The sequence below is a fragment of the Electrona antarctica genome (genome assembly GCF_951216825.1).
Source record: "Electrona antarctica genome assembly, chromosome: 15".
Lineage (NCBI taxonomy): Eukaryota > Metazoa > Chordata > Actinopteri > Myctophiformes > Myctophidae > Electrona > Electrona antarctica.
In genome coordinates, this window is record NC_136796.1 from 14725259 (window position 1) to 14740258 (window position 15000).

At 44.6% G+C, this 15000-nt stretch overlaps 1 protein-coding gene across 1 annotated transcript in view; it reads left to right on the forward strand.

The window, feature by feature from the left end:
• Positions 1 to 15000, forward strand: part of ext1b (exostosin glycosyltransferase 1b) — a 147861-nt gene that overhangs the window by 109669 nt on the left and 23192 nt on the right. The window contains exons 5-7 of the mRNA XM_079521755.1: positions 977 to 1112; positions 5290 to 5408; positions 11848 to 11943. Of these exons, the coding sequence (XP_079377881.1) occupies positions 977 to 1112; positions 5290 to 5408; positions 11848 to 11943 (351 nt within the window). The remainder of the gene's footprint in view (positions 1 to 976; positions 1113 to 5289; positions 5409 to 11847; positions 11944 to 15000) is intronic.

Consider the following 15000-nt stretch of genomic DNA (forward strand, 5'->3'; position numbering starts at 1 on the left):
CACTCAGGATTTTGCGGTGCTCGCATGCATACCACCCCCACACACACTCCACACACACACACACACACATGCACACGCATAGAAGCACACTCTCTCTTCCCCTCCTTTGTGTTACCAAGCCAACGGCCAAGTCACCCCTCACACCACCTCGCCTCACCTCACCTCCCCGATCCAATAGCGGCTATAAAACATGGCCGCAAACCCGTTGTGTCTGTTTTACTGAAGCAATTTAGCCTGGCTCAAGGGCACGGCAGCAATATCTCTTTTCTCCTGCCTGCTCTGTTCAGCACGGAGGCCAATCGCTTCCACCTCCCGAGTCACAGCCGGCGGGGGAAAATAGTGGCTGTTCCACAGTGTGCCTGGCCCCCGTTTGACTGACTGCTCTATTTGGGCTCAGGAAGTATCACAGCAGACCTGAGTGACTGGTGCTTAGATCCAGCCGATGACTTTGTGTCTCTGAGCTGTCTGAATCTGTTTGGGTGGCTGGCACCGACGTTTGAGCAAGCCACCGAGAGGGATAGGGCTTCGCCTTCTTTCTTTCTTTCTGTCTTTCTGGGTGCCTGCTGGCACCTGCTTGGATGGTTTAAGAGTCGATCGTTATGTGTTTGTGTGTGTAGTGGAAATATATGCAATAAACTGGATTCCTTCCGGCACTCCTCCTGACTCAACTTTTGTGCTGCAGTGATTCACTCTCGACGTGATCAATAACAGTTACTGAGGTGCTACCAGGCTCACATCTTAGAAGTTCCGTTATACGGTCTGACTTCCATCTGGCGCCTGCAGGCTTGCTTTCGTTGTTTTCTCCCAATGTGCAGAAATCCGCATGCAGACACAGAGTTTCTAAGATTTAACTCGACAACCTGATGCATGTGTTTGTATTACTGTTCTGTACCTTAATGAAAATAGATTTTTTTTGGGGGGGGGGTTAAAGTGTGTATTGGACCTGTTGTGATCCCGATCCACTCCCTGTCTGCAGATCATCCAGGACCGGGTTTTGGAGCATGGTGCGTCGCGGAGCAGTCTGATGTGGAACAGCCACCCCGGAGGACTCTTAGCTCTGCCGCAATACTCCGGTTATCTGGGAGACTTTCCCTTTTACTACGCCACACTGGGTCAGTACCACACACGCACACACACACTTGATGGTGAACTTGACAACGTTGTGAAGACCTGCATCTGGAGTCAGCTCTGCTGCTTCTGTAACAGAGCTGACTCCTGTGGGGAGTCACACACACACACACACACACACACACACACACACACACACACACACACACACACACACACACACACACACACACACACACACTTCCCTCCACTTTCATCCTGCAGGAGCCAGCTACACAGTGAGTGTTATTTCAATTCTGAGAGTGTAAGCATGGTTCCATGAGGGTACTTATTGACGTAAGCTGTGTGCATCAATAAGTGCATATTCTTGTATAACACTCATTTATGCAGATACACAGTATAATGCAAACAAGACACGTATACACACACACACACACGCACGCACGCACGCGCTCGCACACGCGCGCACACACACTCGCACACGCCGTCCGAGGTGGAGAGCCGGATATGAAAACGGATGAGTGCAGTGACAATCATGGATTGCCCTGCTGCGAGGTTTATTTGTTTTTCAGAGAGGTTGCAATTAAATGTCGAGAGGTCTTTTAAGAGACGGTATGAATTGTCATCGCGAGGCTAACAAGCAAACTAAAGGACGGAGAATCGGTCTCATGATGACACTTCAGATCAGGTTGTTCTCAAAGAGCCTGTAATAAAAAAGAGAAACGCACATACACGAACACACACACACACACACACACACACACACACACACACACACACACACACACACACACACACACACACACACACACACACACACACAATTCACCACTTTAAACCTGGCATCCTTATTTTGGCCATGTCATCATGGGTAAAAGTCAAACAAACAAATCAGGGAATAGCATGCGATGCGTTAGCTGCGTGAGCTTTTAGATCGTCTATTTCCGTTATCTCTCGTACAATGAAGTATACAGTACGCGCACACACACACACACACACACACACACACACACAGTCTCACACACACAGTCTCACACACTCACACAGACACACAGAAATGAGTTTTTGTTGCTCAGTAAAACAGCTGTTTGATTGGTGCTGTTATTATCCACAGACAGCTGGATCAATGGTGTAATGGCCTGTTTCTGTGGCCATAATCAATGAGTCAAAGCACAGCCCAGGGTTTCTAGATGACAGAGATCGTTGACGTATCGATGCAGCACGCTATACCAGCTACTACTACAGCATCATTTCTATGTCATGTCTGTGAATTGATTGCATAGGGCCTAAATGGAAAGGACTTTTATTTTGGTGCTATCCCTTTTGGACTGAGTATCTGACTGTACTCTGTTGCTGTTAAATATATTCTCTCTAATAAACTATTCAATCAATCAATTTTCACACTGACCCGCATGCATACTGTATCCGTCTTAACCCATTCTGGGCGGGAACCTCTTTTGGTGTTTTAAACATTGTTATAATTTAGCTATTGAAAAATAGCAGATCTACAAGCTCATAGCACGCCACCGAGTGGCGCGCTATGAGCTTGTAGGTCTGCTATTTTTTGAAAAATCATGAAAATATTTATTTCAGAAAACTGGAGGATTTAGAAGATTCTTTTTACATTTTGAGGTCAGGCCTAAATGGGTTAAATATATTCTGTCTAATAAACTATTCAATCAATCAATTTTCACACTGACCCGCATGCATATCCGTCTTAAAGAACAGTTTGGGAATCTGCAGTTCCAGATCTATGTTGCCCATAAGGTCAGACAGTAGCCTGTCTCCTGAATTCCTTAGCGTGAGGCAGCCTGATGTACAAATACACCGCCTGGACATGACGCTAGTATGTCACAGAGGCTTAAGGCCTGTTCATAGTCCAGTTTTAGGTGAAGAGGTGGCCACCTTTTCGGTGGTTCGGTATAAATTCCTTAAAATGTCCGGGGTTTTACACATATCTGTACGCTCACAGACCATTCAGACCAATGTGTATTACAATGCACGTTCAATGGTTCGTAGTGGAAAAACACTGTGGGAGGCAGACTTTCAGCCCGAATCCCGGAATGTGTATTATTCATAACTCTGCATGCGCGCTGACAGCACTGGTCCCGACAGCAGATCAGAGAAAAGGCTCGATGGCTGCTCCGCTGTCTGCAGATAGACTGTTGTGTTGTCTGCTCTCCGTGAGGAAAGCTTGAAATGCAAAAGAACTATCTCATCATTGACATGCAGAAAAAGTAGGCTACTCTTTTCTTAGCTTTGTGACCAATGAGAAGCAGATTTATTGTCTGCAAAGGAACTATGTGTCCATCACAAATAAAAGTTCTGTCCTGCAAGCCCATGTCAACAACACAGACAAGGCAGGTGAGGAGGCTCATTTAATTTGCAGAAGGACTCACGCAAGGTGAGTCCTTCTGCAAATTAAATTGACCGAATATTATTTTGTACAACCAAGCAAAGCTTAAGATATGATGGTTTGGAGAATAGGCTGGTCTCTCTCTTTAGAGATAAGCCATTGCATACAGGTTCCCAAACTTTTTAATTTCAAGGACCCCCATAACTCTGAGAGTAAAACCAAATAGTCCCATTTGATTCCATTTGTACAGTATCAGAGTTAAAAGTTCTAAAGGGTCCATTTGGTTCCATTTGTACTAGTTACACTCTCAGAGTTACAGACCTGTAAGGGTCCATTTGGTTCCGGCTATCACCGCTATAAAACTGGACTATGAGGCCTTTGAGGCCTTTAAAATCCAACCATTGATGCGTGTGTCAAGCACTCTGACCAAAAGGCCACGGTACAGTTTATGCATAATTTTTCAATGTACCTTGAAATACTTCTCTCCTTAATATTCACAGTAAGTTAGAATGACGAATCATCACATTTTGAAACTGTTAATGCGATTTTCCTTCCTCACTGTGAAAGTAGCTCAATGATAAAGAGGAGACTGTTAAGTAATGCAACTTTTCTCCGCCATGCTTCGTTGGCCCAGATTAGACGAGATTTAAATGAGAAAAACTTAAATGTCCTTCATGAGACAATCGATCTCATTTCCTGCTCATATATTGTTTCGGCCTCTATTACTCTTTGCTAACCATCAAGTTAGATTTTATGTGAAGTTTCGCTACTGTAATTGTCAGCTCATTGCATTATTGATGCAGTTTGTGCCTGACATAAAACAAAAATTCAAAGACTGTCAAATTACCTTGATAACTGATGATCTGTCCCTTCTGTTCTTTATTATTATGGCCTGGCATTCAAGTTTTCCGAGGCTCTCAGCCTAGTAGCCTACACGTATGCATCTATCATTATTTTGTTGTGGTTACAGCTGTACTTACTGCCTCCAGCTATGCTGTATTGTATTTGTACACTACAACCATAGTTCATGAACCGCTCACTTTAGTTGACGTTTGCAACACACTCAGAATCTCTCTCACAACACACTCAGAATCTCTCTCACACAAATATTTCAGTTTATGTATCCTCGCTTGCACTTGACTGCACTGCAAATCAAAGCAGCAACTTTTCAACCAACAAGGCAGCCTCCTTAACTACTTCCAAGGCCATTACGTAATACACAAAACGATATTGGGTAGAAATTAAAAAGTAATCTGAAGTTACTTAAATCATTATATATACTGTATGTAGATCTCCATATTATCTAAACTTCAATAGCTTGATTTGGAAGTAAATGGTGCATTTATATAGCGCCTTTATCCAAGGCGATTTACATTCACCCATTCACACACACATTCATACACCGATGGCGGCGGAAACCATGCAAGGCACCAACCAGCACATCAGGAGCAATTAGGGGTTCAGTGTCTTGCTCAAGGACACGTCGACACTAACTCTGGGGGAGCCCGGGTTCGAACTGGCAACCTTGCGGTTACCATCCGGCCACTCTACCCCTGAGGGTACATTATCACTTTCTAGAGTGATAATGTATCACTCTAGAAAATGATTAGGGGGATTTTTAGAGCGTGAACTAAAGCAGGAGTTCCACACTCTGCACTGCTTTACTTCCAGCATAGTCATGAAAAATGCCAACCTTTTTTATTTTTCATTTTCCGTTTTAGTACAATGTAATTGAGTGACCCAGTTTGCCTCATAGCTATCCATTGTGATGTCACTATTGCACGTGTGTACATTGTGATGCCGGAACAATATACAGCGGTTTAATATTTGTATACTGAAACTGACACTGTGCTGTTGTTTTGCAGGCATCAAGCCGTACCCCAAGTTCACTGCAGTCATCCACGCCGTCTCCCCTCTGGTGTCCCAGTCTCAACCCATACTCAAGCTGCTGGTGGCAGTCGCCAAGTCACAGTATTGTGCACAGGTAAAGTGTGTGTGTGTGTGTGTGTGCGTGTGCGTGTGCGTGCGTGCGTGCGTGCGCTGGCCATTTCTCAGGGTGTGTTCGACGCTGTACCCAAAGGCATGTACAGTCAGTGTACGTTGGCCTCTGTGTTTGCTATACATGCTTTAGCTTGTTGTCATCCATGAGAGGCCTCCTCCTCCTCCTCATTTGGCCTTTTCTCACGGATCCACAGCACATTACAGCAGGGGTTCTCAACCCGTGGGTCGCGACCCCTCGGGGGGTCGCCAAATTATTTTGGGGGGTCCCCAAATTATTAAAAAAAAACTGAATGGCTGGAAAATGGAAATGAAGAGTTTACATATAGTACACATAGTACATGCATACACCTTCCCTAATGATTATATCTGGTTTCAGTATTTATTTATGGTGTATTGTCTCTATTATTAAGGTTATTGTATGGAGGGTCTTTGTAGTGCCATTCTACTGCTGGTATAACTGCAGAACAGTCATCATCATCATCATCATCTTCCTCCTCAGAGTGTGTTAATCCATTTTGTGCGGGAACCCCTTTTTGTGTTTTAAACATTGTTATAATTTAAAAATAGCAGATCTACAAGCTCATAGCGCGCCACCGAGTGGCGCGCTACGAGCTTGTAGGTCTGCTATTTTTGAAAAATCAAGGAAAATATTTATTTCAGAAAACTGGAGGATTTAGGTTTTTTTTTAAATATTTTGAGGCCAGGCCTGAATGGGTTAACTCCTGTGCATTACATTAGAGCCTCCGTGGCAGCCAAACCACTCTCAACACAGCTGGAAGCAGCATGTATTGATTCCACTGCATTGCTCACTTCTCACCAGCTCTGGAAATGAAATGGAATTTTCTCCCTGGTGGGGGTGGGGGGGGGGGGGGAATGCATGTGTGCGCATGTGTGTGTGTGTGTGCCCAGTACAGATGTTGTATATGTGTGCACAGATGAATGAGGTTTGCACAGATGTCCGGATACATGTGAGTTGTCCCATAGACTCACAGGCACACATGGCATCAGTGTGTGTGTGTGTGTGTGTGTGTGTGTGTGTGTGTGTTTGACAAATTGACAATGCATTGTTGTACCACGTTCATGTTTACTTGCCTGATACGTTCACCACGCATTTCACATTTGAAACAAAGAAACAAAAAAAAAAGATCTTTCCGAAAACATTGACCCATAGCGGTGTTTGAGACCTCTTGCATGCAGAGAGTGACCTCTCGGTTGCATATGCATAAGCCCCGAGGCAGATTCAGCGCAGTGGTATATTAGTATCGCAACGCGAGGCTACTCTCGGGTTGCAACAGATTATCCAACTCTCAACTGTAATCGATTTAATCAATTCTATTAACATATGTTGTCCAAAACATCTCCAGATGTCTTTTTAATTACACCCAGGACGTGTGGAGACGTCTTTAGGTCCTTTTTAATGGTATAAAACCGGATCACTAAAATCAATTTTTTGACGGCTCCCGTTGCTAGGCAATGCCTTCTCCCGCGGACATGTTTTGCGCATGCGCGCAACCATTCACTTCCTTGTTTAAGGGCCGACAAATCTTGCTATTATCTCTGAATCTACGGTGCTGTCTATGGTTTTGATCAGAGCGCCGATGTTCTGTCCTAATGTCTGACTTAACCAAGCATCTCGTTTGGAATATTAATGCTTCTAAAGAGAGATCAGACTTATTTGCGTGAGTTAGTAATGAAACATTATACCTCCCGGTTTTGCGGGGAAATGGAAGGCGGGCGGAGTAACATCTGCCTCATCTGCTGGGCACTCTAGTGCCTTTATTTAGAAACATTCTGGGGCATGAACAGTGTTAAGGGCCTTTCAAACGTGAAGCGATTTAACGCGTTAAGTTCATTTCCAATGAGACCTGCGTTTTTGCGCAGAGCAGTCGCGGTGCGACAACGCAAGCGTATGTACGTGAGCGCGGTCCCGTGAATTTGTTGCGCGCGTGCTCGTTTCGTGCACACGCCCGTGACTCACCAGACCTGGATTCTGTTTAGCTTTTTTTTGTACGACCTGCAGCAGACCTCTCGTTGATCCAGACCTGCATAGCAGACCTCTCGTTGATCCAGACCTGTATAGCAGACCTCTCGTTGATCCAGACCTGTATAGCAGACCTCTCGTTGATCCAGACCTGCATAGCAGACCTCTCGTTGATCCAGGCCTGCATAGCAGACCTCTCGTTGATCCAGACCTGTATAGCAGACCTCTCGTTGATCCAGACCTGCATAGCAGACCTCTCGTTGATCCAGACCTGTATAGCAGACCTCTCGTTGATCCAGACCTGCATAGCAGACCTCTCGTTGATCCAGACCTGCATAGCAGACCTCTCGTTGATCCAGACCTGCATAGCAGACCTCTCGTTGATCCAGACCTGTATAGCAGACCTCTCGTTGATCCAGGCAACAACGTGTGCGTTCCTCGTTTCCCGTTTGAAAGGCCCTTTAAAATAAAAAAATAAAAAAGGTTAATCAGACTAATCAAGTTACACTAAACCAAGACCATGGCCATGGTCCCGGAAGTACTGTGATTTCTTTTTGGGGGGGATTTTGTTTTTTCTTCTAGTTGATTGAATTGAAATTTTATAATCAGTTTGATTTGTTTTTTTGGGGTGTGGTGATAAAATCGCTATATAGTAACAGCTAAGAATTGACAGTTTCCGCCCTAGTCCTATCGCTCTCTCATCAAGCAGGTGCTCAACGGGGGGTTTAGCTCGGTCTCTCAGCCTACAAAGGCTTTGTGTTGCAGGGCAGGGGCTGCTGTGGTGCTGCTGGAGGGGAGTGCCGAGACGAGAGGAAAGGAGGAAAGGGATATAAATAAATGAATGGATCGAGAGAAAGAGAGAGAGAATGGAGCCATGTCGAGGGCGGAGGAGAGAGAACGGGGAGCCAGAAAGCTTTTGAGCCTGCTCGGTGCATTCCAACATGGCGGGCGGGGAGACCTCCTGCTGTGCGTGTGTGCGTGTGTGCGTGTGTGCGCGTGCGTGTGCGAGCGCATGTGCTTGAAACATGCAAAGATCTGAGAGAATCGCTTCCTTGTCCCACTGACATTCTCAGTCACTAACAACACCATAGCACATATACAGGCGCACACTCGAACACACACACAGACACACACACACAGCCATCAGTGCCCCCAGAAGACTGGTACCCTGACAGTGACACCATCTGCCCCTGTAATCAAACGGCAATAGAAGAATGGCTTCACATGTCTGTCAGTTCTAAAGTGCACGTGTGTGGGTGTGGCGGGGGAGGGGTGAGCAATTATGACTGACATTCAGCCTCTTCTCTCTGTTATTTGGAGAAACCATTGAACAACCACAGAATGGAAGACAGTGTGTGTGTGTGTGTGTGTGTGTGTGTGTGTGTGTGTGTGTGTGTGTGTGTGTGTGTGTGTGTGTGTGTGTGTGTGTGTGTGTGTGTGTGCGTGTGCGTGCGCGCACACGCAAAAGGCAATTGCCGGTTTGGTTTGCGTCCCTTGTTAAACATTCATGAGGTCGGCTGTCAGAGTGGACTACATGACGGTGAGGTTTTTGACCCTCGCAGGTGTAATTACACGCCCGCTAGCCTAGAAGGCCCAGGGCAGCATGTCAGTCATGTACAACATGACCCCCATTCGGCCGCACATAACCACTTCCACATGCAAAACGTTATCTGATTGGCTGCACAGCATCGGCTGTCCATGTAAATCATGATCTGATTGGTTGCAGTGTAGCGGCTGTCCATGTAAAACAATAATCTGATTTCCTGCTTTGCATCAGTTGCCGTTGTGATTGGCCAAGTGGAAGTCTTCCACGTGAAACATGTAGCCAGGCTACAATTAATATATTAACACTTTAATTGCCCGGGGTTATTTCATCCATTACATTATAGCGCCCATTCGATTTATAAACACGGACCCCTTTTCCGGACGGACCGGCGGAAGTTGTTGATGTGTGTGTAGCAGCTAACAATAGCCACACCACTCTAGAGTCGATCGACAACAACGGGAGACAAGAATAAATCTATCGAGACTAGCGACTGGACCGCGGAGCGCCATCTAACTCAGGATCTTTTTTCATAAAAAGACGGGATGATTTAGATGGCGAGTTATGAACGTTTTAAGATTTTCGTTTTCATCAGCTAAACAGGGGAGGGAGTTTTTCGATGACGTCTCACTATTGCACGTCACCGAGGATTGCCCAGCAGGCACGCCTGGGCTATAGAGCCATGCGATCCGTTCTCATATCAATAATCTTCGTCTTTTGGACAATACTTCGTCCTGGGCGTCGGGCGTTACTAATAGAAAGGACAAAGTACTTCGTCCTGGGCGATGGGAGTGTTAACCCATTGAGACCTGGAACGCATCCATGTCACGTTAGCGTTTAACCACATTAACCATTAACCCATTTTGGGCGGGAACCCCTTTTGGTGTTTTAAACATTGTTATAATTTAGCTATTGAAAAATAGCAGATCTACAAGCTCATAGCGCGCCACCGAGTGGCGCGCTATGAACTTGTAGGTCTGCTATTTTTGAAAAATCGTTAAAATGTGCCTCAAATCTTTCCGAAAATTGTCATGATTTAGAAAAAAAATAAATTAAATTTCGACGTCAGGCCTGAATGGGTTAACACATGATGCTTATAGGACGTCCACACACGTCTTCTCAAATCAAACCGCGGGGTGCCTGGGATGTGTGGACACGTCTTAAAGGTCTTTGTTATCAATATAAAACGGGATCACTAAAATCTAATTTTTGACAGAGGCCGTTGCTAAGCAACGCCTTGCTCAGCCGCTCTCGTACCTGTTTTGCTGCGCGCAGCCATTCACTTCCTGGTTTACGGGCCGACAAACGTCCTTTTTAACTCTGAATCTACGCTGCCTCGGTTACAGATTGATCATAGCGTGGATGTTGTGTTCTAATCTCTGACTTCATCATGCATCTCGGTTTTACCACGGCGATGTAGTAAGGGAACAGTTCACCTCCCGGTTTTGGGGGGAAATGAAAGATGGGGATTTGATTCAGAGTAAAAGTAAAATCTCCCGCAGAGTAAAATCAGAGTAAAATCGGAGTAAAATCTCCCGCATCTGCTTGGCACTCTATCGCATTTATTCTGAATTTTTTCCCGGCACCAAAATTGTTAATCTGTGCTCTGTGCTAATACCTGATCTCACTAGTCAAACTGCCATATGTCAAAATTGACTTTTCAGGCGTCAAATTCAAAAGTAGCAAAAAAATTGCAGATCTACAAGCTCACGCTATTTTTGCGACTTTTGTGTGACACTAGTATGACGAAGTGAGGCATTAATTTACAAAAATACATTAACCCATTCTGGGCGGGAACCTATTTTGGTGTTAGCATTATGTTATGCTTTAGCTATTGAAAAATAGCAGATCTACAAGCTTGTTTCGACTGACATAGAAACATAGCTTTTTCAGAAAACTGCCAGGATGTAGAAGACATTTTTAGAATCTGATCTCAGGACAAAAACACATTAAAGAAGTTGAAATGTGGCGATGCGAGGTCGATACCTGATGTGTAATATGTTACACAATACAATACATGTACAATGTGAACTGAATGGTCTGACAAACATCGTGCTGTTTGGCTGAAGTACCTGTTCTGCAACAAATGATCTATGGAGCACAAGCCCTCCCATAACGTCATCTCGGGCTACAACACCGCATGCATGCTCCTGTAACATAATGCTAGACAAAAGGATAGGTTGTTGTCTCGGTCGCCCTCCAGCACTTCATTCTATCAGCCTCGATTGCTAGCTTTGGGGCCCCAAAGTGTCACATTAAAGTGAATTGAATGTTAGTCATAATGGACGGAGCGTGTGTTGACATTCTAATGGCTGTACAAAAGTGTTCTCTGTCTATTTCTGTCTGTCTGTTTGTCTGTAGTATCTTGTCTGTTATCTACAATCTCTTTCCCTAAACCATAACCCTTTTTCCTTCATTATATATAAACTAGAGAGCGGACATACCCCCCCCCCAATGCTCAGTGGCGTTTGAAGCACCCGGAAGTCTGCCATGAAAGTGTTGAAAATGTTGAATCGTTTTGCAAGAGAAGGCCTCGGGTAGCTTTTAACCATTCTTTTAAACTTTAGCTGTTGAAAAATAGCAGATCTACAAGCTCATATAGCACGGTACCGAGTGCCGTGCTACAAGCTTATAGATCTGCTATTTTTGAAAAATGATGAAAATGTGGCGCAAGTCTTATATTATATACATATATTCTTTCACAGCTAATGTTTTTAACTCAAATCTGGCATGGGGGGTCCCTGAAACAACATTTTGAGATGGGGGGTCTGCGGCCATATCATTCTGGGCGCCCTTGACATGAAAAGGTTTGAGAACCACTGACATACTGTAGAAACAGGTTTTTCAGAAAGCTGGAATTGTTTGTAACTCTCTCTCTCTCTCTCTCTCTCCTGTTAGATCATTGTCCTGTGGAACAGTGATAAGCCTCTACCTGCCAAGCATCGCTGGCCTGCCACCTCAGTGCCCGTCATAGTCATCGAGGGAGAGAACAAGGTGAGAGACATGCACACACACACACACACACACACACACACACACACACACACACACACACACACACATGCTCTCTCCTCCGCATCATCACTGCCCATACCCTAGGCGGGGTTGGCAAAAGGGCCTTTCTGTGTGGAGTTCTCCCCGTGTCCCCCTAGGTAGGTACCCTCACAAAGGTACCCTCACAAAACACATGCAGTAATCCTGGTCTCTAAACTGCCTCCCCCTGGCCAGCCGGGGGGCCTGATGGAGGAGCAAGGAACTGGTTGGAATAATAATTAGTAATGCTTTGTTTTGGTCTGAGAGTGAGAGACAGCTGATGAGATTTGAATGATCTCACAGTGCTGTCATTAAAGGAGCATTCAGTGATTTGGGTGATTTGGAAAACCACCCAGTCCGCCCCGGTAACAAAATGTGCACATGCACGCTCTACAGTGGGGGGAAGTGCAACAGGCCAACATCATGTGCACCAAGGCCCGCCCCCACTTGATCATGATTGGAGGAAGGCCCCTCTCATCCTGATTGGATGAAGGTTTTGCCACCCGCCACCCAAACTTAAACTAGGGTTTTTTGACCCCAGGGGCTCACTGGGGACAGGGAGGAACTCCTTATATGGTCAGCACACTATATAGTAGGGAGGATTATCAAGAAAAAAAGAAAAAATAAGTGATATTTGAATTAAGTCAAATCACTGAATATACCTTTAAAGGATAATTACTGTGGTTTTAATCAATCTTCCAAGGTGAACTCAATGTAAGTATGATTAATCCATTGAGACCTGGAACGCGTCTGTGTCACCTTATAGCATTTAACCACTTTCTTTAACCATTATGTTAACATTTAGCTGTTGAAAAATAGCAGATATACAAGCTCCGCTATGAGCTTGTAGATCTGCTATTTTTGAAAAAAATATTCAAAATAATCTTTGAATATATATTTTTTCTTGGCTTTTGGGGGGGGGGCAAAATATTCTGAGATAGGGGTCGGCGGCCAAATACATATAATTGTGGGTCTCTTTGACATGAATAGGTTTGAGCACCCTTGACGGAATAGAAACGGTTAGGATTTAGAAGACATTTTTTTTCAGGTCCTAATGGGTTAAAGCACGGCTGAAAGTCTCAGTGTAGTAGGAATAATTTAGGAATATTCAAACATACATGTACTATGTATATATTATTATACATAATATATATTGTGGCATCACGAGGGGACAGGTGGTAAATGGGTACTATATTCCCATACACAAAATAGCTACTGGAACAACACACTACAACTCCCAGGCTGCCTCAGCACACACACAGGTGTAGGTAGGTGTGTGAGGCACCTAATGAAAGAGGCAGAACTGAGAGACTACATGGGAGAGCAAACAAACATTACATAGAGGGGCCTGGGCCGTGGCTCAGCGGTCCAGGCACCTTGGCTGGTAATCCAGTCTGGCAGTGTGCCGCGGGTTCGACTCCCGATCCCGACGGCCTTCACTGCATGTCATCCCCCCATCTCTCCCTATTTCCTGTCAGCTTACTGTCTGTCCCTCCATAACAAATATAAAATAAAGGCGAAAGCCACAAAAAAAAACATAAAAAAAAAAAAACATTACATAGAGAGAGAGAAAGGGCTGGACGGAGCTGGACCCAAGGATGGAAAAGGACTGAGAAATGGACTGAATGTTGAATTCAAAAACATTGTTCTTCCTCTGAGATGTTTTTTTTGTTGCCTTTGCAAATCTGAGTTATGAACCGGTGGGAAAATAAACCTAGTTTCATTGTATCCTGGATTTGATTTGAGTTTGATTCTGCACTGCCTCACAATATCCCACCCACCGTATATAGGCTACCTCTCATGACATTACAATATATACAGTACTTATGTACACACTTTGAACCAGTGTTCAGTGAATGAATGCACGAATAAGGCTTTACTAAATATAAATGAATTTATAGCAAATAATCCTCCCGGGGAAATCAATTGAAGTTTATAATGTACTGCAGTGTGAATACGTAATGTGTATAAACATAATTAGAAAATGTTTCATAATTGAAATGTGCTGCAGACAGCTTATAGGATTAGAATGATGGCATTATCCATTCCTAATTTAGACGATCTAATTAACTCGTCTCACTGCTCTTTCACTCCCTTTGATTTTTGAGGGTGTCAATTACTGCGTGTGTTAGGGTTACACACACACACACACACACACACACACACACACGCACGCACACTCAACATCTTTATTTGCATTCACATTTAACAAGAAATGATTGAACGCAAATATATATATTTGTATATATATATTATAATATATAATATGTGCAGATGATGCGCAAACTTGGAAAACTACAAGCGCTTCAGGATACAGATCAGGTACAGGAAGCGTCGACACACACACACACACACACACACACACACACACACACACACACACACACACACACACACACACACACACACACACACACACACCTTTCATTCCCACTGTCTTCCATTCTGTGGTTGTTCAATGGTTTCTCCAAATAACAGAGAAGAGGCTGAATGTCAGTCATAATTGCTCCCCCCCTCCCCCCCCCCCCCCCCCCCCCACACACACACACACACACACACACACGTGCACTTTAGAACTGACAGACATGTGAAGCCATTCTTGAAGGCTTCTATTGCCATTTGATTACAGGGGCAGATGGTGTCACTGTCAGGGTACCAGTCTTCTGGGGGCACTGATGGCTGTGTGTGTGTGTGTGTGTGTCTGTGTGTGTGTGTGTTCGAGTGTGCGCCTGTATATGTGCTATGGTGTTGTTCGTGACTTGAGGTACACCTTCAATGTACCTCAAGGTGAAGATATACTGCATAATTTATGCTCATATTATTGTGATTGTCATCCTTATACGGTTGCGGTTGGTAAGTTGCTGTCAGGTGAGATCGGTCCCACAGCCCAACAGACATGATACTGACGGCCTTATTAAGTGTTTTACACGACACTTAAACAGGAACCAATGACGTCACCATGTTCATTTTGACCTTTTGCGTGACCTCCCCTCTAAAGGTCAAAGATCAATCGCTGAC